The sequence below is a fragment of the Molossus molossus genome, unplaced genomic scaffold (genome assembly GCF_014108415.1).
Source record: "Molossus molossus isolate mMolMol1 unplaced genomic scaffold, mMolMol1.p scaffold_m16_p_13, whole genome shotgun sequence".
Lineage (NCBI taxonomy): Eukaryota > Metazoa > Chordata > Mammalia > Chiroptera > Molossidae > Molossus > Molossus molossus.
The window spans coordinates 44,340,055-44,364,681 of NW_023425348.1; the positions used below are offsets into that span (position 1 = coordinate 44,340,055).

The 24,627-nt window shown below is 41.8% G+C and overlaps 1 protein-coding gene across 6 annotated transcripts in view; it reads left to right on the plus strand.

Annotated features, from left to right (window-relative positions):
• Positions 1–517: 517 nt before the first annotated feature.
• Positions 518–24,627, plus strand: part of XRRA1 (X-ray radiation resistance associated 1) — a 64,492-nt gene continuing 40,382 nt past the window's right edge. For 4 of the 6 annotated variants that reach the window (XM_036258030.1, XM_036258032.1, XM_036258033.1 and 1 more), the window contains exons 1-6: positions 518–611; positions 4,316–4,497; positions 14,916–14,987; positions 15,957–16,029; positions 19,025–19,122; positions 24,159–24,292. In XM_036258030.1, coding sequence (XP_036113923.1) covers positions 518–611; positions 4,316–4,497; positions 14,916–14,987; positions 15,957–16,029; positions 19,025–19,122; positions 24,159–24,292 — 653 coding nt within the window. The remainder of the gene's footprint in view (positions 612–4,315; positions 4,498–14,915; positions 14,988–15,956; positions 16,030–19,024; positions 19,123–24,158; positions 24,293–24,627) is intronic. The other 2 variants (XM_036258031.1, XM_036258034.1) reach the window with 1 other exon arrangement.

The following is a 24,627-nucleotide window of genomic DNA, read 5'->3' on the forward strand; positions in this document are numbered from 1 at the left end:
CAGTTCAAATCTCATTATTTGCCTATCATCTTGCCTAAAATGTGAGCCCTCCCTTTTCCCTGTACTCTGTTAAAACAACATTTCTAGTGAGCACTTAATATGTACCAGACACTACCTTTCTAACTTGATCCTTGTATCTGTCTATTAACGTGGGTGTTATTACCCACATTTTACAGGTGAGGAACAGGCTTAGAGGGGTAGAGTAACTTTCCCACTCATGGAGCAAGGAAAATCACAGCCAGTATTCAAACCAGGTCTGCCTGAACCCGAAGGTGATGCTCTTGCTAGTGTTGCACTGGGTTAAGATTGATTTGAACCCAAAATCCCTGATCCTTGTCTCCCTCTTCATTTAAAGCCCATTTCTGAAGCAGGCAGTGGGCCTCTAGGCACTCAGAGATAGGATGTATATATTGTGTGGTGGTCCTGGGGGGCTCACAAGCCACGTGGGGATGAAAGAGCAATGCTGCACCTTCTCACTCTTCTACTTCCTCTTTTTCCTTGCTTCACTCTCAGGACAATGCCCTCCTCAGGAATCTACAAACTGGATGATGGGAAGCCTTTCCTGAACAACTGCTTTCCAGCCAAAAATCTTCTTCGGAAGCCGGAAGAAGGTCAGGTGACTTCTCAAATTGGTATCTTTGCCTCACAGTCAGCTCCTTCTTTAGACTATCTCTCCCGTCCATTTCTTTTTCTCTAGCCGCTTGACTTCTATTCTCTGCCCTACCCAATCCTACCCCTTCCAGTCCATCTTCCCCAGCAGCCTCAGGGAGCCTTCTAAAGTATATGTCTTACTATTATGTTCCCTTCTGTTCAGCGACTTCTCATTGCTGGCTTCTTCACCTGCTGTTCTGTCTTCAGAGTCTAACCTCTGCTTATCCTTTGTACAACCCCATTTCTTTACTTATGTCCTATTCCATAGTGCTCTCATTTCACACAGCTTTTTTTTCCCCCAGAATGTTTCAGTCCTCATTTCAGTTATCCAAATTCTTCCCATGCCACGAAGCCCAGCTCTTTTCCCACTTCTTCCACATGTCTAGCTACTCTAGCCCTCAGTGCCCACCCTCTCTTGTTAGCCATCTTCCCCTCTTTGTTTCCTGTTTGATGATTAATTATATTCTGCCAAGTTCCGAAATAAAATGGCTTAAACTTGGCTCTGCTGAGTCGTTTTTCAAACTTTTATCTAGTTAAAAGCTTCTCTGCAGCAGGGACTCCTCACAACACTGAGCAGGGCCATACAGGTGGAGCACTGCCAAAGAAGTATGGGTTCACAGATGCTAGAATTACTGGGTCAAAAACTTTGATGAGAAACAGATATTTGCATAGTCTCAAGTTATCTTTATTAATTACAAAGGAAAAAATAGTAACTTCTCAGTAGAGAAACTAAGCCGACACCACCTTACCCTAGTGATCGACATTAACGTCACCAGTAATAAGACACGTTAACATCATGTACCCTCTGTTCTGATGTGCTAACAAGGGCTCAGCGTCACTTCTATGGTAGTTTTGCCAAAGTCCAAGGCCCTAGTCTAATTATGGGAAAGCATCAAACAAATTCAAATTGAGGGACATTTCACAAAATAATTGACTAGTATTCTTCAAAGTGTCAGGATCACTCAAGAAAAAAGAAAGACAGAAGAATTGTCACAAATTGGGGGAAACTAAGGAGACGTGACAACTAAAAGAAATATGAGATTCTGGATTGGATCCTGGAACAAAAAGAGGACATTAGTGAGAAAACAGGCAAAATCCAAAGAAGGGCTGTAGATTAGTTACTAATATTAAACCAGTGTTAATTTCTTGGCTTCAATCATTGTATTATTTATTACATAAGATGTTAGGGAAACTGATGAAAGCTGTACAAGAACTCTGTACTATTTTTACAACTTTGCTGGAAGTCTAAAATGATCTCAAAATGAAAAATTATGAGGGGAAAAAAAACCTTCCCATGGATACTATTTCTGCTATAAGTATACCCCATTATAACCCAAGCTCCTTATTCTGGTCCTCAAAATCTTTTCTGATCTGATTCTGCTGACCTCCCAACCTTATCTCTCTTCCCCCATGTTCATCTCCTGGCACACTCTGGGTCTTCCTTCCTGACTGTGTTGGGTGTTTTGGCACCAACTCAGACTGGAGTTTCTAGGAATCAGGGCTATTGGAATATAGGACAAAGATCCATGCCCCAGATGGGTGCAGCTTTGGGAGATGGAGTGCTGGACTGTCAGGCCCAGAATGGGAATGGGAACTGGCTCACACCAGACATAGGGCAGGAGCTGCATTCAAGAGGTAGGATTGGCAGCATTGGTCAGCTGAGCCAGGGCAAGCGCCGCAGGCGGGGAGCCAGTGGTTAGAGACACCAAGCTCTGCGCTGTTCTTCTGTGTGGTCCCAATCTTTTTTAAATTTTTTTATTTAAATTAATTAATTTATTTTTGTTACAGATATTTCTCCTTTTCCCCCACTGATTCCCCCCTCCTTCTCCCTCCCCGCCCTCTCCCCAGCTCTGTTGTCCATGTCCATTGTTCATGCATACGTGCATATAAGTTCTGTGGTTTATCTCCCCCCCCTCTTCTGGGGATAGTCAGTCTGTACCCCACTTCCACGTCTCAGGGGCTACCCCATTTCTCAGACTGTTATGTTCATTATATTCCACAAATAAGTGAGGTCATATGATACTTGTCTTTCTCTGTTTGGCTAGTTTCGCTTAGGATGACACTTTCCAGGTCCCTCCATGTCGTCTCAAAGGATAAGAGATCTTTCTTTCTTACAGCTGCATAGTACTCCATTGTGTATATGTGCCACTGCTTTCTTATCCATTCATCTACTGATGGACATTTGGGCTGTTTCCAGATCTTAGCTATTGTAAATAGTGCTGCTACAAACATGGGGGTACATATATTCTTCCTGATTGGTGTTTCAGGGGTCCCAGTCATTTATACCTCTGGGTGCTTGTGCTCTTCCCTCTTCCCAGGCTGCTTGGTTTATTCATCTCTACCTAATCAATTTTCAACTTACTAGGTGTAGCTCATGCCTTAGACTGGTAGCTACCCCCTTGAGCTTCCAGAGCACCACTTATATTTTTGAGCTCCTTTGAGTCCGGACCTCTGTCTTACTCTTCTCTATAGCCCCAACTCCCAGCACGAAGTAGATGCCCGGGAAAAGTCTGAATGGATGATTGTGGGTGGGGACTGTGGCTCACGGTTCATTCAGCAACACTCACAGTTTGGCCCTGGCGGGTTTGGCTCAGAGGTTAGAGCATTAGCCCATGGACCAGAGTCCTGGGTTCGGTTCCCGCTAAGGGCACATACCTTGATTGCAGTTTGTCCCCAGCCCCAGTTGGGGTCGTGTGGGTGGCAACCACTCGATGTGTCTCTCTCACATCAATGTTTCTCTCTCTCTCTTCCTCCCTCTCTCCCTCCCACTTTATCTGAAGATAAATGCAAAAATGTCCTCGAGTGAGGATAAAAAAAACAACAACACTCACAGTGTGGTAAGCTCATTGCAGGTCTTAGGAATACTGACATGAATGAATCAAAGTCTGTGCTCTGTGGAACAAGAAAGATAATAAACAAGTGAACAAATGAAATAATTACAGATGGCCATGAATGCCTCACAGTAAAAAACTTCTGATGGAGAGAACAGATTCTAGAATGTTGTCATGATTTTCATTGAGTTTACAAGTAAACCTCATGTTCTTCTTTTTGTTTACATACAATTTCTAGTTCTTTTTTCAGTGAACTTGTATTATTGGTTTGTTTTTTTAAATGACAACTGTGTATCATTTTTTTCCTCCTGAGCCTCTGAAGCAATCTTTCCCCTATAATGATGGGATCCTGGGTAAAGTGTGGGAAGATGGAGGCCACTGAGCTGATGTCACGCATTGAACTTCACCCAAGAGATGACAAATGGGAGAGTAACCAGCTGGCACAGGAAAGAATGATCAGCTCTGCTGAGGGGAGTCAGTAAAGGTTTTACAGAACAGAAAATACTTAATTTGGGGTCTTAAAGAACAAATAGAGTTTAGAGGTGAAAATGTGGAGGAAGGAATTAGGCAAGTCATTTCATCTCTTTGAGTCTTAGCCTTTTCATTTGTGAAATGGGCAGTACCACATCTTCACTGGGCTTGGGGGCCAATAAACGAGATAGTTATGTAAACATCTCTCCCCTACCTCCTGTCTCCAGCAGCAGCACAGTATCTGGTGTATATTAGGCAATGAGAAGTCTTTTTTGTTTTAGTATTATAGACAAATAATCTGTAAGTACACTAACTGTGGCTTTGAAAGAGTTTGCTCCTCACTGTTCTGATCTTCTCAACAGGCCGAGGACACTGGGTAGTGGCTCGGAAATGTAACCTCAAGAAGAAGCGCAAAGGTGCAGTTGAGGCACCAGATGAAGGTCAGAAAAGCCAGAAGATTTCTTTTGAGGTCAGAGGGAAGAAAGGGTCTCAATTGAAAAAACAAGCGGACATTTCTGGACACGTGCTGGACCAGGATTTCCTGGTGAGAGTAAATGCATCCTGGAATGGCTGGCAGTATCAGCTGATGGCTGTCCTGGCTGCTCCACTCTGGTACAACTACCCCCAACCCACCCCAAGCTATTAGAGTGGCAAATTGAGTACAGCCAGGATGATGAAGGGACCCAAAGCTTTCTTTATGTGTAAAGCTTTTTTTTTTTTTTTTTTTTTAACGAAGGGAACTAATGTTTATTGGGCATTTCTGTGCAAAATTACATATTACTTATTTTAACCCTCAAAATAATTTAACAAAAGGAATTACTATTTCCACATCTAAAAAAAAAAAGATGCTCAGAGTTTAATCGGCCCATATCATATAGCTAGTAATTAGAAAAACTTTGATTGAGACAACAGTTTTTACAATAATTGAATGCAATAACTCGTATGAAAATTACCTGTTCTATAGGATACTAAAGTCTAAAAGGCATTCAGTACAAAGTTAATGAATGAATATATAGCTGAATTAAATAATTTAAAAATAATCATCTTGATTGCAATGTATGTATCACCAATTACCTCTAAACACTTCTAAAAATTTATTTTTTATTTTTTTAATTTATTTTTTTGTTACAGATGTTTCTCCTTTTTTTACCCCATTGGCACTTCCCACCCCACCCCCGCCCCGTCCCTGGCTTTGTTGTCCATGTCCATTGGTCATGCATACATGCATATAAGTTCTGTGGTTTATCTCTTCTCACCCCCCCACCCCCTCTTCTGAGGGATGCCAGTCTGTGCCCTACTTCCATGTTTCTGGGTCTACCATATTCCTCACACTGTTATGTTCATTATATTCCATATATAAGTGAGATCATGTGGTATTTGCTTTTTCTGCTTGGCTTATTTCACTGAGGATAATACTTTCCAGGTCCCTCCATGTTGTCTCAAAGGATAAGAGATCTTTCTTTCTTACAGCTGCATAGTACTCCATTGTGTATATGTACCACTGCTTTTTTATCCATTCGTCTGCTGATGGACACTTGGGCTGTTTCCAGATCTTAGCTATTTAAATAGTGCTGCTATGAACATGGGGGTACATATATTCTTCCTGATTGGTGTTTCAGGCTTCTTAGGGTATATGCCTAGAAGCGGGATCACTGGGTCAAATGGAAGTTCAATTTTTAGAGGTAACACCATATTGTTTTCCATCGTGGCTGCACCTGTCTGCATTCCCACCAGCAGTGTACTAGAGTCCCCTTTTCTCCACACCCTCGCCAGCACTTATTGTTTGATTTGTTGATGGCGGCCATTCTGACAGGTGTGAGGTGATACCTCATTGTGGTTTTAATTTGCATCTCTCTGATGATAAGTGATGTTGAGCATTTCTTCATATGTCTCTTGGCCATTTGTATGTCCTGTTTGGAGAGGTGTCTACTTGGTTCCTCTGCCCATTTTTTTTTTTTTTTTTAATCCTCATCCGAGGACATTTTTCCATTTTTTGTACAGACAGAGTGGGAGGGAGAGAGAGGAAGAGAGAGAGAGGGAAACATCGATGTGAAAGGGACACATCGAGTGGCTGCCACCCGCACGACCAACCAGGGCCGGGGACAAACTGCAACCGAGGTACATGCCCTTAGCGGGAACCGAACCCGGGTCTCTCCGGACCGCAGGCGGACGCTCTAACCGCTGAGCCAAACCGGCCAGGGCCTCTGCCCATTTTTTAATTGGGTTATTTGTCTTCCTTTTGTGGAGTTGTATGAGCACTCTATATATATTGGAAATTAACCCCTTATCTGATATATCATTGGCAATTATGCTCTCCCATACAGTGGATTGCCTTTCCATTTTGATGATTGTTTATTTTGCTGTGCAGAAGCTTTTTAGTTTGATGTAGTCCCATGTGTTCATTTTCTCCTTTGTTTCTGTTGCCTTAGGTGATGTATCAGTGAAAACTCTGCTCCGTATGATGTCCGAAATTTTGTTGCCTACAGTTTCTTCTAGAATTTTTATGGGTTCACGGGTCACATTTAAGTCTTTTAGCCATTTTGAGTTTATTTTTGTGTATGGTGCAAGTTGATGGTCTAGTTTCATTTTTCTGCAAGTAGCTGTCCAATTTTCCCATTTATTAAAGAGGCTTTCTTTACTCCACTGTATGCTCTTGCCACCTTTGTCAAATATTAATTGAGCATATTGCCTTGGGTTCATTTTTGGGTTTTCAGTTCTGTTCCACTGGTCTATATGCCTGTTCTTGTGTCAGTACCAGGAGGTTTTGATTACAGTTGCTTTGTAGTATAACCTGATATCTGGTATTGTGATCCCACCTACTTTGTCCTTCTTCTTCAAAATTGCTGTGGCTATTCGGGGACCTTTTTGGTTCCATATGAACTTTTGAAGTATTTGTTCTAGTTGGTATTATGTCGTTGGTATTTTGATGGGGATTGCATTGAATCTATAGATTGCTTTGGGTAATATGGACATTTTAGTGATGTTAATTCTTCCAATCCATGAACAAGGTATGTGCTTCCACTTTTTTATATCTTCCTCTATTTCTTTTTTCAATAACCTGTAGTTTTCTGCGAATAGGTTTTTTATTTCTTTGGTTAAGTTTATTCCTAGGTATCTTAATTTTTTTGCCGCGATGGTAAATGGGATTGTTTTCTTAGTTTCTCTTTCTGTGAGTTCATCATTGGTGTATAAGAATGCCATCGATTTTTTGACGTTAATTTTGTATCCTGCTACTTTGCCAAATTCATTTATTAAGTCTAGTAAATTTTTGATGGAGTCTTTGGGGTTTTCTACGTATAGTATTATGTCATCTGCAAATAATGACAGTTTCACTTCCTCCTTTCCAATTTGGATCCCTTTTATTTTTTCTTCCTGTCTGATTGCTGTGGCTAAGACTTCCAGTACTATGTTAAATAAGAGTGGTGAAAGTGGACATCCCTATCTTGTTCCTGTTCTTAATGGAAATGTTTTTAGTTTTTGCCCATTAAGTATGATGTTGGCTGTAGGTCTTTCATATATGGCCTTTATTATGTCCAGATATGATCCCTCTATTTCCACATTGCTGAGAGTTTTTATCAGAAATGGATGCTGGATTTTGTCAAATGCTTTTTCAGCATCTATTGATATGATCATGTGGTTTTTATTCTTCATTTTGTTTATGTGGTGTATCACATTTATTGATTTGCGAATATTGTACCAGCCTTGCATCCCTGGAATGAATTCCACTTGGTCATGGTGAATAATTTTTTTGATGTAGTGCTGGATCCAATTTGCTAGTATTTTGTTCAGGATTTTGGCGTCTATGTTCATCAGGGATATTGGCCTGTAGTTTTCTTTCTTTGTAGTGTCTTTTTCTGGTTTTGGAATTAGAATTATGCTGGCCTCATAGACCATGTTTGGAAATCTTCCTTCTTCGTGAATTTTTTGAAATAGTTTGTCGAGAATGGGTGTTATTTCTTTTTTGAATGTTTTAAAACTCCCCCGTGAAGCCATCTGGGCCTGGACTTTTGTTTGCTGGGAGAGTCTTGATTACCTCTTCAATTTCCTTAGTTGTTATTGGTCTGTTCAAGTTTTCTATCTCTTCCTGGTCCAGTTTTGGGAGACTATGTGTTTCTAGAAATTTGTTCATTTCGCTTAGATTGTCGAATGTTGCCATATAGTTGTTCATAATAGCTGTTAATGATCTTTTGTATTTCTGTGGTGTTGGATGTTACTTCTCCTCTTTCCTTTCTGATTTTGTGTATTTGGGTTCTCTCTCTTTGTTTCTTGGTGAGTCTATCTAGGGGTCCATCAATCTTGTTTATCTTTTCAAAAAACCAGCTCTTTGTTTCATTGATCCTTCGAATTGTTTTTTTTGTTCTCTATGTCTTTTATTTCTGCTCTGATCTTTACTATTTCCTTCCTTCTACTTGCTCTGGGGTCTTCTTTTGTTTGCTTTCTAATTCTTTAAGTTGTGAGGTTAGACAATCAATTAGAAAATTTTCTTGTTTCTTGAGGTAGGCCTGTAGTGCTATGAACTTCCCTCTCAGAATTGCTTTCGCTGCATCCCATAGATTTTTTGTTGTTGTGTGTTCGTTTTCCTTGGTTTCCAGGAAGTTTTTCATTGCTTCCTTGATCTCCTCGGTAACCCATTCATTGTTTAATAACATGCTGTTTAGCCTCCATGTGTTGAAATGTCTTTGCATGTTCTTGTTGCAATTGATTTCTAGTTTCATGCCATTGTGATCTGAGAAGATGCTTGATATGAGTTCAATCTTCTTGAACTTGTAGAGATTTAGTTTGTGTCCTATCATGTGGTCTATCTTTGAGAATGTCTCATGTGCACTTGAGAAGAATGTGTATTCTGTAGTTTTGGGGTGTAATTCTCTGTAGATATCTATTAAATCCATTTGGTCTAGTGCTTCATTTAGAATCTCTATTTCCTTGCTAATTTTTTGTCTAGAGGATCTATCTAGTGCTGTCAACGGGGTGTTGAAGTCCCCTGCTATGATTGTATTGCTGTCGATTACTCCTTGGAAGTCCTCCAGAAGATTTTTAATATATTTTGGTGCTCCTATATTGGGTGCATATATGTTTATCAAGGTTATATCTTCCTGTTGGATAGATCCTTTCAATATTATGAAGTGGCCTTCTTTGTCTCTAGTTATGGCCTTCATTTTGAAATCTATTTTGTCAGATATGAGTATTGCTACCCCAGCTTTTTTTTCCTTTCCATTTGCTTGACAGATTTTTTTCCATCCCTTCACTTTCAGCCCATGTGAGTCTTTTGTTGTGAGGTGGGTCTCTTGTTAACAACATATAGATGAGTCATGCTTTCTTATCCAGTCAGCTACTCTGTGTCTTTTTATGGGAGCATTCAGTCCATTTACATTTAAGGTGATTATTGATATGTACTTATTTATTGCCATTTTTGTTTAGTGTAGTTCTATTTTTCTTCCCTTTTCTCCTGCTAATTACAGCAGTCCTTTTAACATTTCTTGCAGTGCTGGTTTGGTGCTAATGTATTCCCTTAGCCTTTTTTTGTCTGGGAAGCTCTTTATTTGACCTTCTATTTTGAATGATAGCCTTGCTGGGTAGAGTAGTCTTGGATTCAGATCCTTGTTTTTCATGACCTTGATTACTTCATGCCATTCCCTTCTGGCCTATAGTGTTTTTTGTGAGATGTCAGCTTAGAGCCTTATGGGGTTTCCTTTGTAGGTAACCTGTTGCTTATCTCTTGCTGCTTTTAGGATTCTTCCTTTGTCTTTAATTTTTGGCATTTTAATTACTATGTGTCTTGGTGTGGGCCTGTTTGGGTTCTTCTTCCTTGGGACTCGCTGTGCTTCTTGAACTTGAATGCCTTCTTCCTTCACCAAATTAGGGAAGTTTTCTGTCACTATTTTTTTAATATATTCTCTATCCCTTGCTCATTTTCTTCTTCTTCGGGGACTCCTATGATGCGAATATTATTACGTTTCCAGTTGTCCCACAGTTCTCTTAAGCTGTCTTCCTGTTTTTTAATCATTTTTTTCCTTTTGGTTTTTAGATTGGTTGATTTTTTTCTACCCTGTCTTCTAATTCACTGATCCAGTCCTCAGCTTCCTCTACTCTGCTTTTTAAACCTTCTAATGTGTTTTTCATTTCTGATATGTCATTTTTTATCTCTTTTTGATGGTTTTTAATTTCCAATGGGCTTATTTTCAGCATCTCTATGTCCTTACTCATCCTGTTGAGCTTCCTCAAGATCATGGCTCTGAATTCTAGCTCTGTTAGCATGCCTAACTGCTCCACATTGATCTCATCTTTGGTGGAGATCTCTTGCTCTTTCATTTGGCTTCTGTTTCTGTGTTTCACCATTTTGGCTATCACAGTGGGCTTTGGAGCCTGTCAAGTTTTCCCTGTGGGTGTTGGTATTCTGCTGTTTGTGGCTCCCTCTCCTGGGTTTAGATGAGCGAGGGAGGACCCATGTTAAACACCACTGTCAAGTCTTACTTTCCTGGTTAAAGTTGCTAGCCCAGGCAAGGTACTGTTATTCTCTAGATTTTTGCCTGGAGGCTAGCAGTTGAGGTTACTTGATGAGTTTTGGGTTGTCAGTTGATTGAAAAACTCCCTCAGGTGCTCAGCATAAGGGGATTTCACGAGGGTGGGGCAGATGCTGGTTGTTAATGAGCTTCAATTAGCACTTCAATGGCCCACAGGGTGGGGTTGGATCTCCTTGGGAGGGGCTGCTGCCTCTCCCCAGGGCCCCGGGAAGAAGCAATATGGCCACCGTCCTGCGTGGCAGCAACTCAGCAAAAGCTCTGAGCACCCTCCAAATCCCAAGTGTCCCCACACAGTTTCAGTCCAGTCTGCCCTCCCTTTGCCGGAGCCCAAGGTGAGTGGCTGTGCCTTTTTCGCCTCTGTCCCGGCTCTGCGCTGTGGATCCGCTTGGGAGTGTAACCTGAGGGCGCCGCTCCCAGCTAAGGCCGCTGCCGAGCTGCTGACTGAGCTGATGACCGTGGGCTCCCAGCCCCCGTCTCGCGCCTTCGCAAGCCTACCAGGATCGAGTCAGTGCCCCTGGTTATATGGTCCTCGCGAGCTGCTTTTCTGTTGGTTTTTCCCGTCAGTTTGTCTGTGTTATAGTTGTAATTCCAGTTTGGTTCTGGGAGAAGGTCTGTGTAGCTCTGTTCACTCCGCCGCCATTTTGGAATCCTCTGTAAAGCTTTTTTTACATTCACCTTGCGAGATAGATATTATCTTCCCTATTACATTGTTGCCATTGTTCATTAGGAAAACTGAGGCCCCAAGGGTTAATTTGCCTTGGCCAAGCTAAATTATGGCCAGTAATTAGGACTCTGGTCACTCAGGATTAGAATTCTAGTCTACTGACTCCAAAGCCTGTGACTTTACATTATATCAGATAAAATGAGTTGGGGGGGGGGGGCAAATGAGTAAATCAGGAGGAAGAGTAAATTGAAAATCTCTAGTAGGGTGTAGAGATTCTCTGGGGAGATCTCTCTAGGAGCAGGGTGGATTGGGGAACTCTACACTCCTCAACCTTTGTCCTATGAGTATAGTGTCTGGCTGAAGGCCAGGAGAGCTGACCAGATATCACCCAGTGCCTAGGGCAGGCTTTCCAAAGAGGACTGGGGTGGCTGTGTTGGAGAAGTCAGGTAATTTCACATCTGCTCCATGCAATGCTTCAGTGGCTTTGCAAAGAAAGACACATTTTGTAAGCCAATATTAATGTGTAGTTCAGTTCTCATAGCTCCCTGCGAAGAACTCTCTGGCATCCTACTTTGTCCCAGGCTCTCTTATAGTTCCCAGGAGATGGGTTTCTGTATAAATCAGATGTTGAAAGAGAGCTTTGAGGAGACAGCTGGTTGCATCTCACCTCAAGTGGTGAAGTGTAAGCTTTGTGTGGAGTCCTATGGAATTTTTTTCATGATTTTGTTCATGTCTCATTGGTAGTGAGAAGGACTAAAACAACACTACTAAGGAGGGGCAGAAACACTTCTCATTGTGGTCTTCTTTTCCCCTTTGTTTCCAGCAACAGATACAGTACCACATTGATTGAGATGACTTGTTATCCATGTTGCCACTTTGGATAGCAGGACAACAAGGATGTTTTTCAAAATAATGGGATGCCTACCCACCTGTTAGATAGTTCCACCTGAATGTTTCACCAACTACACTGTCACTATGATGGCATTATTATCTACCCAGTCACCAAGCCAGGGAGCTGGGGTTATCCATGATTCTTGCCTCTGTCTCACTGCCCCCACCTCCACCATTGTTGAGCCCTGACACTTTTATTTAATAGTTGTCAAAAATGTATTCTTCTTCTCATCTGCACTGCCACCACCTTAATCAGGACCACCATCATCTTTTATTAGACTAATCCAGTAACTTCCTAACTAGTTCGAACCAACTAGGAACTTTTGCTTCACTTGAAAAGAATCCAGAGGCATTGTTATTCCACAGTAGGTTAGTTAACTGGTTTAATGACATCTTCCTAGGTCCAGGTTCCTCTGTTTTTCTGCTCTTATAGTTTCAGCATATTAGCTTGTCCTCTTGGGCTCAATGCCTTCATGATCCCAAGATGGCTGCAGCAACTCTGGTCATCACATATAAAGGATAACATCCAGAGGTAGAAAAGGGATTGTCTGTCACTTTCTTAGGTCTATTTTTTTTTTTAATTGATTTTTAGAGAGAGGAAGAGAGGGAGGGAGAGGGAGAGAAACATTGATCGGCTGCCTCCCACACATACCCTGACTGGGGATCAAAACCTCAACCTAAGCATGTGCCCTGACTGGAAATCGAACCCACCACCATTTAGTGTACAAAACAGTGCTCCAAACAACCGAGCCACACTGGCCAGGGCTTTAGATCTATTTTTTTTAAATATGTTGTTATTTAATTTTTAGAGAGAGAGGAAGGGAAAGAGAGATAGAAACATTGATGTGAGAAACATCAATCGACTGCCTCCTGCACACCCCCTACTGGGGATTGAGAATGCAATCCAGGCATGTGCTCTGATGAGGAATCAAATTGGGACCTCTCAGTCCATGGGACAACACTTAATCCACTGAGCCACACTAGCTGAACTAGATCTATTCTTAAAAATAAGAAAAAGCTTCCCACAACTTGCCCCTCACCCTCAGCCACCAGTATTTCATTGGTCTGGCCTAGATCACATGTCCCAGCTGTCATTGTGTAGTGGAATTTGACTCCTATGATTGGATTAGAGAAGTCAGGACTTAATCCTTTGGAGCTGGAGTTTAAGGACTTACCCCCTCAGAGAAGTGTGAATAACATTGGGGTTCTTTAACAAGGAATAAGTAGAGAAGTAGCTCTGGGAAAGGTAACAACAATGCCTGGTAGATTGGTCTCTCCCCTTCCACTCCTGTCTTCTTCTTTTAATGTTTATCAGACATAGCAACCAGCCCCCTGCCAAAAAAGCCTCTGTCAGCTTTCCATTGACTGTCGGATAAAATCCACATTCCTTTACAGAGCCATCATGGACCCAAATGATCTAATGACTGCCTCCCTAGCTTTATCTTGTTTTTTATCCACTCAAAAGCACCTTGCTTTTTCCTGTCTTGATAGCTTTCACAGCCCCTGCTACCCACTTTTATGGGCCCAATTCCTACTTAGCATTTAGGTCTCAGTTGAAATATTACTTCCTCCAGGAAATATGCTCTCACTTCTAGACTGAGATTAGGACCTCCTGCATTGTTTCCCTTAGCATCTTGAATTTCTCATTTAAAATATGTATCACATTATAGAAACTTGCTTGCTACTTGGCATCCATGCACTTACTTGAAAGTTATGTGAAGACATGGAATATTTGTTTTTTCTTCATTATTTTCCCAATGCCTAGTTCATGTCTAAATATAAAAGACATCATAAATAAATGATTAACAGAAAAAAGGAATGATGCTCAGTTTTAAACAGAAATTGAAGCTCCAAAGCTGAAATTTTCTTTCAGTTTTTAGTTATGAGGGGCAACATCTGGTAATCAGAAGAGCACAGAGTTTAGTGATTACAGATTTGGATTCAAATAATCTCTTTCTTACTAGCTATAGGACCTTAAGCAAGGCATTTTATCTCTCTTAGCCTTATTTTTCTCATTAAACGATTTTTTTTTCTTTATTGATTTTTAGAGAGGAACAGAGAGGGAGAGAGAGATAGAAACATTGATGATGAAAAAGGGCCGGCCCTGGAGCTGGCCCACTCCCCCTCCGGGCTTTCGCCCGCCCTCTTTCCTTCTTTCCCTCCCCATTTCGCCTGTCCTGGCCCTGCCCTGGCCCTGCCCCTACCCTTGGTCCTGCCCGGTCCTGTCTGCCCCTCTTTGCCCCCCCCTCAAAAAAAAGAAACATTGATGAGAGAGAACATCGCCTCCAGCATGCCCCCCGACTGGGGATTTGGCCCACAACTTGGGCACATGTCCTGACCACGAATCGAACTGGCGACTTCTTGGTGCATAGGTTGATGCTCAACCACTGAGCCACAACAGCTGGGCTATTTTTATCATTTTAAAAGGGAGATAATAATAGTTAGGATTAGAAGAACGTTTGTTAATATATTTAGCATAATGCACAGCCCAACATAGTGCTTAATAATTATTGGATGAATGAATGAATGAACGAACGAACGAACAAACAAACAAATTATGACAAATATATGAGATTGGTAAAGTTCCAGAAATACAGATTTTTTTAGAGTCAGGTAGAGGAAGTGGAGCCAAAAAGACAAAGAGGAACAGAGAGGAAGGAATCTTCCTAAGAACCCCATAAAGTCAATGTTACTATCCCCATCTTACAGATGGGAAACTGAGAGGTGGAAAAGCTGAGATGGCAGCTCAGTTCTGAACAACTTCAAAGCCCACGCTCTTTCCACTGTATTAGGCTGCCTTCCTCCACAGGGAGTCATTTGTTGTCCTGGCCAATTATATAAACTTTGGTGAGACCTTGAGAGTTGACTCTCTGCACTGTGTTCCAGCTGAAGCACCACTGTGTGAGGAAGCCGTCAGAGCTGTGCACCATTAACGTGAGCGGCCTGAAGTTCTCTAAGGTAAAGCCAGCCAGCAGATATGTGATTGACACGAGCCAGACCTGAAGTGTCTGCTGGCAGCTTGTCCATTGGACCTCCAGTCCCTGGGGAATGGGAATCTGGTCACAAGGGAGGGGGAGGGTCAGACAAGGACTCACTGGGTGGAAATATATAGACATAATCTTTTGCTCTAAATTTGGTATTGTCTTTGTCCCATGTGAGGTGAATTAAAGGAAATAACCTTGTGAAAGTGGGTTTGAATTGGCCTAGAATTTGGTTGGGGTATGATTCATTGTGTGACCAAGTTCTCATCAAAAGAGCCTACAGGAGAAATTTCTGTCAGGTTTCAGTGCCAGGAGTGGTAATGGTTCTCCCAAGATGCTGATTTGTTCTTAATTTACAGCTACCGTGAGTCATGTAATGAGTCTTTCTTTGCATTGGCTAATAGATATCTCAGAAACAAATGTGTGGCCCACCATTAGCCAATGTATATACAGGCTATTGTGGCATGTCTTTTGGTTTTTAGGCTCTCCGTGGCATATGACGAGAGATTGCTTATATACTACTGTGCAGCAATTAAGTGAAGGAACTAGAGCTACATGTAGCAACACAAAAAAAATCTCAAAAACATAGTATTGAGCAAGAAAGGCAGATTGCAGATTATCACAGTATGATTTCATTTAATATAGTTTTAAAAACATGTAGATAATACTATATATGGTTTATGGATACACATATATGTAGTACAAGTATGGGAATGATAATCACCAAATTCAGGGTAGCTGTCATCTGTGGGGGAGAGGGAGAAGAATGTGATTAGGGAGGGATATTCGGGGAAGGGACAACTCTCTGAAATGTTTTGCTTTAAAGAAATTGAAGCAAAGACAGAAAAATATTCAGATTTATTAAAGCTGAATAGTGGTTCCATGGGTCTTCAGAGTATCATTCACTGCACTTTTCTGAACATTCTTTCCAAATGCCTTTCCACAGGCTAAGGAAAAGGACTTCAAGCATTTTAATTCTGTGATTTACATCAATGCCTCAGAAAACCTGCTTCCTCTAGGTGAGCTTTTTCTTCCTGATAACTACCTTCTGCCTCTTGGCAGGCACAGCCAGTCACTGATGTTAGAACCTGCCTTCCTGTCCATCCTTAACTGGCCCCACATCTCTTTCTTGGAGTGTAGTGAGCTGGACGCTGGAGAACACACAGACCTGGATTCTAGCCCAGAGAGGGCACTGTCTACTTAGAACATTTCTATATGAGTTGATGCTTCTCTATCTGTAAATGGATTTAATTTCCTTCCTTTCTTCCTCCCCAAGGCAAGATGCCTGGTAAGCTCAGATGAGATGGATATATAGAGATGTTTTTGAGACAGTAAGAGCAAGCTTTCTTGTTTATTCAGCAAATCCACAGCGACCCCTGCTGGGTGTCAGGACTGTGTGAATGCTTGGCTTTTATAATTGAATGCATCTAGGTTCTGTTCTGGTGAGTCTTAGCTTGGTGGGAGAGATGCACTCAAACACAGTTTTAGCAAAATACGGTAAGTGCAATGATAGAAGGAAACACAAAATATTATGGGAGTATAGAAGCAGGACATCAACCTGGGCCAGAGTATCAGGAGAAACTTCTGCGAAGAGGAGTACCTAAACTGAGATCTACAAAATGGATAGGAGAGACTCAGGAATTAGAAGGTAGGGAGGCATGCCAGGCTGACAGAGCCGATGTGGGATGTCAGTGCCTGATCAGGGTCTCTGGAGAAGCTATGTATGTTTGCAAGGGATGCAGGTAGTAGAGAATGGAGACTAGAAAACTTGGTAGAGACTAGATTATCAAGCGCCCTGAGTGACTTGGACTTAATCCTGCAGGCAAAGAGAGCCTTGGACGGCTTTTAAATAGGGAGGCTCAGTGGTGGCTGTGAGGAAGGTGGAGACCAGGAAAGCTGGGAGCTGGTTTCACTTTTCCAGGTGAGAGAAGGGGAACCAGGGCCATGGCAATAGAGGTGAAAGGGGTTAAGAAAGATTCAAGGGGAGGTAGAGATAATAGGACTTGGTAACTAGAGGGCATATGGAGAGAGGGCAGAACTAAGGGGGTTCACTGAGATAAAGAGCACTAGAGGAGAGGCCGGTTTGGGAAGATATAGGATGAGTTCAATCTGAATGTGTTGAGTTTGAGGGGTGTCTTTATTTTATTTTATTTTCTATTTATTATTATTTCTTAATCCTCACTTGAAGATATTTTTCCATTTATCTTCAGATAGAGCGGAAGGGAGGGAGAGAGGAAGAGAGAGCAAGAGAAACATTGATGTGAGAGAGACAAATCAATTGGTTGCCTCTCACGGGACCCCAACCAGGCCAGGGACGAACCACAACTGAGGTACGTGCCCTTGGCCGCGATTGAACCTGTGACTCTTTGATCCACGGGCCGACGTTCTAACCGCTGAGCCAAACTGGCCAGGGCTGAGGGGTGTTTTTAAAGAAACATGTGATGAAGTCCCTGTCCTTGAAACAGTGAGGTCTGTCAGGAACTTAGGCTTGAAATACAAAGGTCGACAAGCATATGAAAAGATGCTCAACCTCACTAATAATTAAAACAGTATTGAAATACTATTGTCTACCTATCAAATACTGGCAAAAAAAAAAAATGAGAACTGATGGCAGTTGGCATTGGTAGGGAAATGGATACTTTTGTGTTCAACTGGCAGAAGTGTAATAAATTGGTGCAGCATCTTCTGAATGCAATTTGATAGTGTCTCTTAAAACAGTCATTGCCTTTAGTCTAGTTGCTCCACTTTCAGGAATTTATTCTACAGAAACATACTTATACAAGGATGTTCACTGGAAATGACATTCTGACTTACAAGACCACCATAGGCCACACTTCACTTAGAAGGCTCTAAGCAATTCCACGTAGAATGACAGCCACACAGCATCAGCAGTTCCTCTTCGGTGAAGTCCCCATAGCATTTCGTGTAGCATTCCATGTAACCATCCATGAGCCATTCTCTGTGGCCCCCAGCTCAGGTCCAAGACAATGAGACTCTCATTGGGTGGATACAGGAGCCACTCTGGCTTGGAAATGTCATTTGCACTGGAGCAAATAGCTATTGTAACACTCCATAGACATAGCCCCTAGAGTTCCTGCAAAGGACGTGTCTAGCTATACGAGTCACCACACACAGGAAATCCCAAAGTCTGGTGCCTCCTTCAAATGTTTATTGTTCATTTATAGTTTCTCCTAGTTCAGATGTAATTTTTTACCACTGCAATATTGCCTAGTAACACTGTTACCATACCATTTGTTTCAGGTTACCAGGAGAACAGGCTAGAAAGTTAACCCAAGGTCCAGTTGTCATACAGAAGGGGAAAGTTTACCTTTTATCCAGATAGCCTAAAAGGGGAATGGTTAAATAAACTAGAGTCTATAACATAATTCGGACATTATGCAGATCTATATGTTTTGGCATGGGATAATCCTTAAGTCATACTGCTAAGGAAAAAAGCAAGTCACAGTACAATGTGAATGGTATGATTCCATTTCTGTAAAAAGAAGTGTGTGCATTTCAGTACACACATGAGGAAAAAGTCTGGAGTATAAACGTGAAACTTTCAGTAGTTATCTCTGGGTATTGAGGTTCAAGGGAACTATTATTTTTCTGTTTTTTACTTTTTCAGTGGACATGTTTTATAATCAGAAATTATTATTTTTATTTTATATTTTGTTGTAATTTTTAAAGTGGGCTTTGGAGTTAAACAGAGCTAGATTCAGTTTTGGCCCTTCACTTACCGGAAATTCTGAGATAAAAAGCACTAGAGGAGAGGCAAATCACTTAGCCTAGCAGAGCCTCGGATTCCTCAGCAGTAGAATGGAACTAGTAATCCCTATTTCTCAGGATTGTTAGAGATTTAGAGGCTATGTATGTAAAGTGCCTTACACTGTGCCTGGCCTAACCCAGTGGGAATCCAGTAAATGACTACTGTTAATATCTTTTTCTTAAGTTCTTCACAAGCTGAAGATTTTCTTTCTCTCCCCCCCCACCCCCCCACCCCCCACCCCATAGAGGCATTTTACACATTTCCAGCCTTGAGGGAACTGGAGCTCGCATTGAACGGCATCAAAACAGTCTCTGTGAAATATGGAGACTTTACATTCTTGGAAGTAAGTTGGAGGTAGGGAGTTTTGGGTGCCCACCTGTTTCCCTGTAAGGAATGGATGTAGAGGTCTCTGTTTACTGCTTATAATTTTTGGGAAGGGGCTTTGTGGGCCTTTACAGCCAGAGCCTTGCTTCAGGGCAGGTGGCAGGGTTGGTGGTAGAGATGGGGTAATGGGGTGGGTGGTGGCAGCAGTAGCAAATAGATGAGACTATATTATTCCTATGGCCATGGTGCATGGTTCTGGAAAATAAATGCCAAAGGTCATACCCAAAGGAGTGAGTCTATGTGGAAAAGTGAGTTTAAATAGAGTATTAAAGGAAGGAGAGCTTGAGAGGCGATCTGGATCCAGTGGGGGTTGAAGAGCCATGGACGTTAAGTGCTAGGTACAGAAGATAGGACCAGCTGAACTAGAGACATAAGGACTGATTCCAGCAACCCATCCTGGTCTGCGTGAGCCAGATTGGTTCCATCGGGCTTGGATAAGGCAGGCTATAGGCCTAGTCCATAGGCCCAGAGATGAGTGTGAAATAAAATAGGACTCCTATGAGTTCTATAGCAGACTCTTGACATTTGGACATCCATAGCTGTTCTCTAAACCACAGATTCAAAAATACAGGAAAATTAGTTTGCATTCTTGGCTTTCTCCTAAATTAAATTGTCCATAGTCATGTATTTTTTACACATGTTCTTATACTTCAAGTTAATCATCTCTTCAACTTCTATGAAAACTAGTGTCACTTTTCACAAAGAAACAGAGCTTTTGTCACTACCTGAGAATCACAGTATACTTGGAGAGTAAACGACAGCAGAGCTGGAGCAAGGTGTGGAGCTGGGCATCTGGCCAGGCTCACTTGCTGAATAATGGACTCTTCCCCCCATATTGGCCTTATAGCAGAAATGTTTCCGATTCAACCCTTAGTAAAATGTCTGTATGTCATGAACCTTGGGGTTGACCCCAGAGTTGGTAACTTAAAACCTTTGATCTACAAACATCAATAGTCAGCCATTGTTTATAGAAGTCCCACTTAATCTGGTAGAAAGAGAAAGTGCGCGCGCACGAGAGAGAGAGAGAGAGAGAGAGAGAGAGAGAGAGAGAGAGAGAGAGAGAGAATCCACAGTGTATTTTTAGAAAGTTGTTGTCCTTTATTTGCCAAAGTTTTAAAAAAGTTTTAACTGTTTGGGATGGCAATCCTCCAAAAATGGATTATCTATCCTTGCATTCTTAAAGCATGCTATACTGAAGGTAATTGTACTTTCTCTCCGTGTTTTCAATTATATTGAGGATAACAGGGATTTGTATAATTTGGAATGGGAGTGATCCTTAGACTTGTCCAGGAAGCATAGCTCCTAAAAATCCAATAAAACAAAGAGAGTACATTTACAACAACCAATGCAACTTTGTGCTATGTTAAAAACATCTCATATTAGATTTTAGTATAGGTAGCGGGAAACAGGTTCCAGGTACTCTAGAGATATAGAGAGACATTACCCTTACCTACGGGCCTGGGAGCTTCTTATGAACGTTCATTTATTCATTATTTTACTTTTTAAAAAGTAGTTTTTGGGCTCCTTTATGTCATGCATGGTGCCAGGCATCCTGTCTTCTTTAAATCTACTATTTCAAACCCCTATTTCAAGTGCCAATGGACCATGGGGAGAGGACATGATTATAGGCTCTGACCCACAGCTGACTAACTTGGATCTACGGATTGATCATGATTGACTTCTTGGAGGCCCTACTTCATAGTTTGATAGCTTCTGATGCATAGTATTTATCCAGCAGACCCCGCCTTACCCAAGGGGATTTATTTACAGAAGAGGACAGACCAAAGTCATGATGTAGAATATAAATGAGAAGACCAAATCTCTTAGCCAGTCATGTGATTTCATCTCTCTGCAATTTGCAAGGGCTCTCAAAGAAAAAGAATAAACCTGTCAAATGTCCTGCATTTGCAGCTCACAGTAATGAATATTTTGACGTGTGATAAAATTTGATATGACTCAGCAGATGCAGTAGCCAGGTTAGGAATCTTTTGCCCTTATTACCAGAAAGGCTGCCACCTAGAGTAGAATTAATTTTGCGATGATTTTATTCTCTGCAACCAAGTCTGAAAAAGGGTCAGTGGGAGCCCTGCCTGGAGAGTCAGAAAAACTGACTCTTGGTCTTGGTCCTGCCACTACCTTCATACCTCCTTGGCCAAATAACTTACGCTGTCAGGGACTTAAGTTTCCCCCTCTGTAAATTCTGCGCCAGCTGTGGAATTCTGTGACCTGTGATTCTAAGACCATTCATTTCTTGGAGCTGCCTTTAATTCTATGGAAAACAAATTTGGACCCAACATTAAATATCTAAAGTCAGTAAACTTTTTCTGTAAGATGCCAGAGAGTAAATATTTTAGGCTTTGTGGTCCATATGGTTATATCTAGTCAACTCTGCAGTGGTAGAAGGAAAGCAACCATAGACAACACATAAACAAATGAGCAGGGCTGTGTTCCACTACAACTTTAAGAGGCTGAAATGTGAATTTCACATAATTTTCACACAATGTTATTCTTCTTTTGATTTTTTCCAACCATTTAAAAATATAAAAATCATTCTTGGCTCACAGGCCTTAGTTTGCCAACTCCTGAGCCAGAACACTGGAGGAATATCTCAGTATGATTGAAATGAAGAGTGAGATACAGTAGAGTGTAGATAGATGAGCCTGGAGAGGTAACAGAGAGAACCTTGGAAGTCTTACTAAGGAATTTGAACTTTATCCTATGGATAACAGCAATCCATTGAAGGGTTTGGAACTGAGGAGTAATAGGATCAGTACTGTGTTGTAGAAAAACTACTGTGGCTACTGTATGGAAAATGGTTTGGAGGGAACAAGTATGAAAGATATTAAGGAGTCTGTTGACTACCCACATATGTATATGAGGAAGAGAATTTTCCCAACCTTTACATGTGCTTATCAGAGCTAGCTTTCTAGGTCTTTCTCCTTGAAGGCTTGCTTCTCTGCCAAGTGAGACCGGCCTTTGTGTGAACTCTCAAAACTTGGAATTTGCTGCTGGCGGCATGAACTTGGCACTTGTTAGGTGCTTGGCACCTGTCATGAACTGTCCAGTCTTATCAAGCTCTCTCTTAATAATATGGGCTCTAATTATGGCCAGATCATTTATAGTTATCAGAACAAACAAGGCTGCCTTCTGCCTCCTGGCTTCTATGTATGCTACTTGCTACACTGCATGTTTTTTTTGCTCTTAACAATTTGGTGAGTACCAACTAGTCTCTGAGGACAGCTCTAGTGTCACCTGTTCTGTGAAGCTTGTCTGCACCCCTGGTAGAGCTGACCATTCCTCCTTTTGTGCCTCCACTGGTCTGTGCTTAGACATCTGTCCCAGCAGCATTGCTACTTCACACACACACATACACATACACACACACACACACATACACACACACATCTCTCTCTCTAGATATATATATATATGTGTGTGTATATATATACACACACACACATATATACACATATACATGCACACATATATACATATACATATACATATACATATACATATACATATACATATACATATACATATACATATACATATACATATAGCTGCCTGACTAGTTGGTGAACTTGCAGAGGGCAGGAACTGGTTCAAAGTAAACCTTCAGTCTAGGGACCTTTAATAAACGGATGGTGATGATGATGACAGTCAACATCAACTAAGCATGTTCTGTACACTAGACTCTGTGATAAAGGCTTTACCTACATAATTCCTCACAAGAATTCCTCCATTACTAATACTAATTCCTCCATTAGTATTTCCACTTTATAGGTAAGGAAGCTTAAGTTAGGCAATTTACCCAAGATCGCACAGTTAGCCAGGACTTAAACCCAGGTCTACAAAACCCATTACTACAGTGGAGTCAGACCAAACCCAGTCCTCCTCTGGCAGTGACCTGCAGTCAGTTGTATATGTCTGTCTGACTATGCAATACTTAAGTGGCTGACCAAAGACCTTGCTCCTGCACCAGTTCGATAAGATGCTGAGATTGGCTCCATTCAACAGACTCCAATAGGTGTGTGTAGGGGGAGGAGAAGGAAAGGAGCCGACTTGTACATAAGAGCTAAAGTAAGTGTTTAGAGAGGCTCAGAAGAGAGAAAACATAGTCTGGGCTGATATCATTTATCCCGATTCCTTTTGTCTTTGTTGAGAGAAACTCAGTTTCCTGACTGGTCCCCTGGCCCCTGTCAACTATCTCATTAATCTGGGTGGCCAGTTAGAAGGTAGTTGATGATGGAGTGACAAGTGGAGTCATTATCCTCATAAGCCAGTTTATTTCAGTTGATTTTTTATGTGCACCTACTTAGTACCAGGTCCTAAGCTAGTAACAAGGATACAGAGATACAGTGGCATGGCCCTTAACCTTAGAGAATTTGTGGTCTAGTCTACCACTGTGTGCCAGGACTCTGCTAGGCACATCCATGCACCAATACCTTATCCCTCAGACATGTTTCCAGCTATTGTAGATACCTGGCCTACTGTGAGAAACCACCCCCCATCCCGCCCCCCCCAACCCAGAGCAGGCTAGACAAAGCACTAAGTTAGAGGAGAGAGAGATTCCATCTAGCCAGATAATTAGGAAAGGTGTTAGAAGGAGGCAGCTTCTGAGCTAGTCTTCTGGGGCTTAGATTGAGATACATGGAGAAAGGGCATTCCTGGTTGAGTGAAAGGCTTAAGCAAGATCTCTATGTGAGAGAAGGCAATGAGTGGGGAGGAGTCACTTTGGCTGGCATCAAAGGATAAATAAAGGTTTGCAGTGGGAACTTAGGCTGGCAGATAGGTTGGGAACTGATTCTAGTAGACATTAAATGTTAGTCCAGAGAGTCAGGATTATTTTAGCCCATGGGTAATGCCTCCCAAATTCCCAAACCTCCGAAGGTAAAAAAAAAAAAAAAAAAGCTAGCTAGCTCCCACCTCATGTATGAAAATCATTATCACGCATAGTACTTATGTTCTCCCATCTTTATCATTGCATCATAGTTCCTGGACCTTTCCTTCAACAGCCTGGCTACGGAGGCCATCTGTGATCTAGGGATTCTGCCACACCTCCGTGTCCTGCTCCTCACAGGCAATGGACTCACCTCCTTGCCACCGAATTTGGCTGTCACAGAGCAGTAAGTTCTGCAGCCAAGAATCTATCCTGTGTATTCCCTCATGAACTTTGTCTGGGTACAAGTAACCAAGGCAGTACTCCAAAGCAGTTCAGAAGTGTTCTAAAGACAGGCTCTGAGTGCTCAAAGCAGGGAGAATGCCATCTACCGAAGCTCCCAGGAAAGGCAACCATGGGAGCAGGGCCCCAGACGATAGGGAAGCCTCAGATGGGTGTCCCCCACTCCTCTGTGCCAATAGGAGAGACACAGGTGTCTGGCAAGTTGCTCTGATTTGTTACTGGTAAATTATGGATATTGCTCTTGTCAGACTATTCTTCAAGAACCTTCTAAATAAGTTT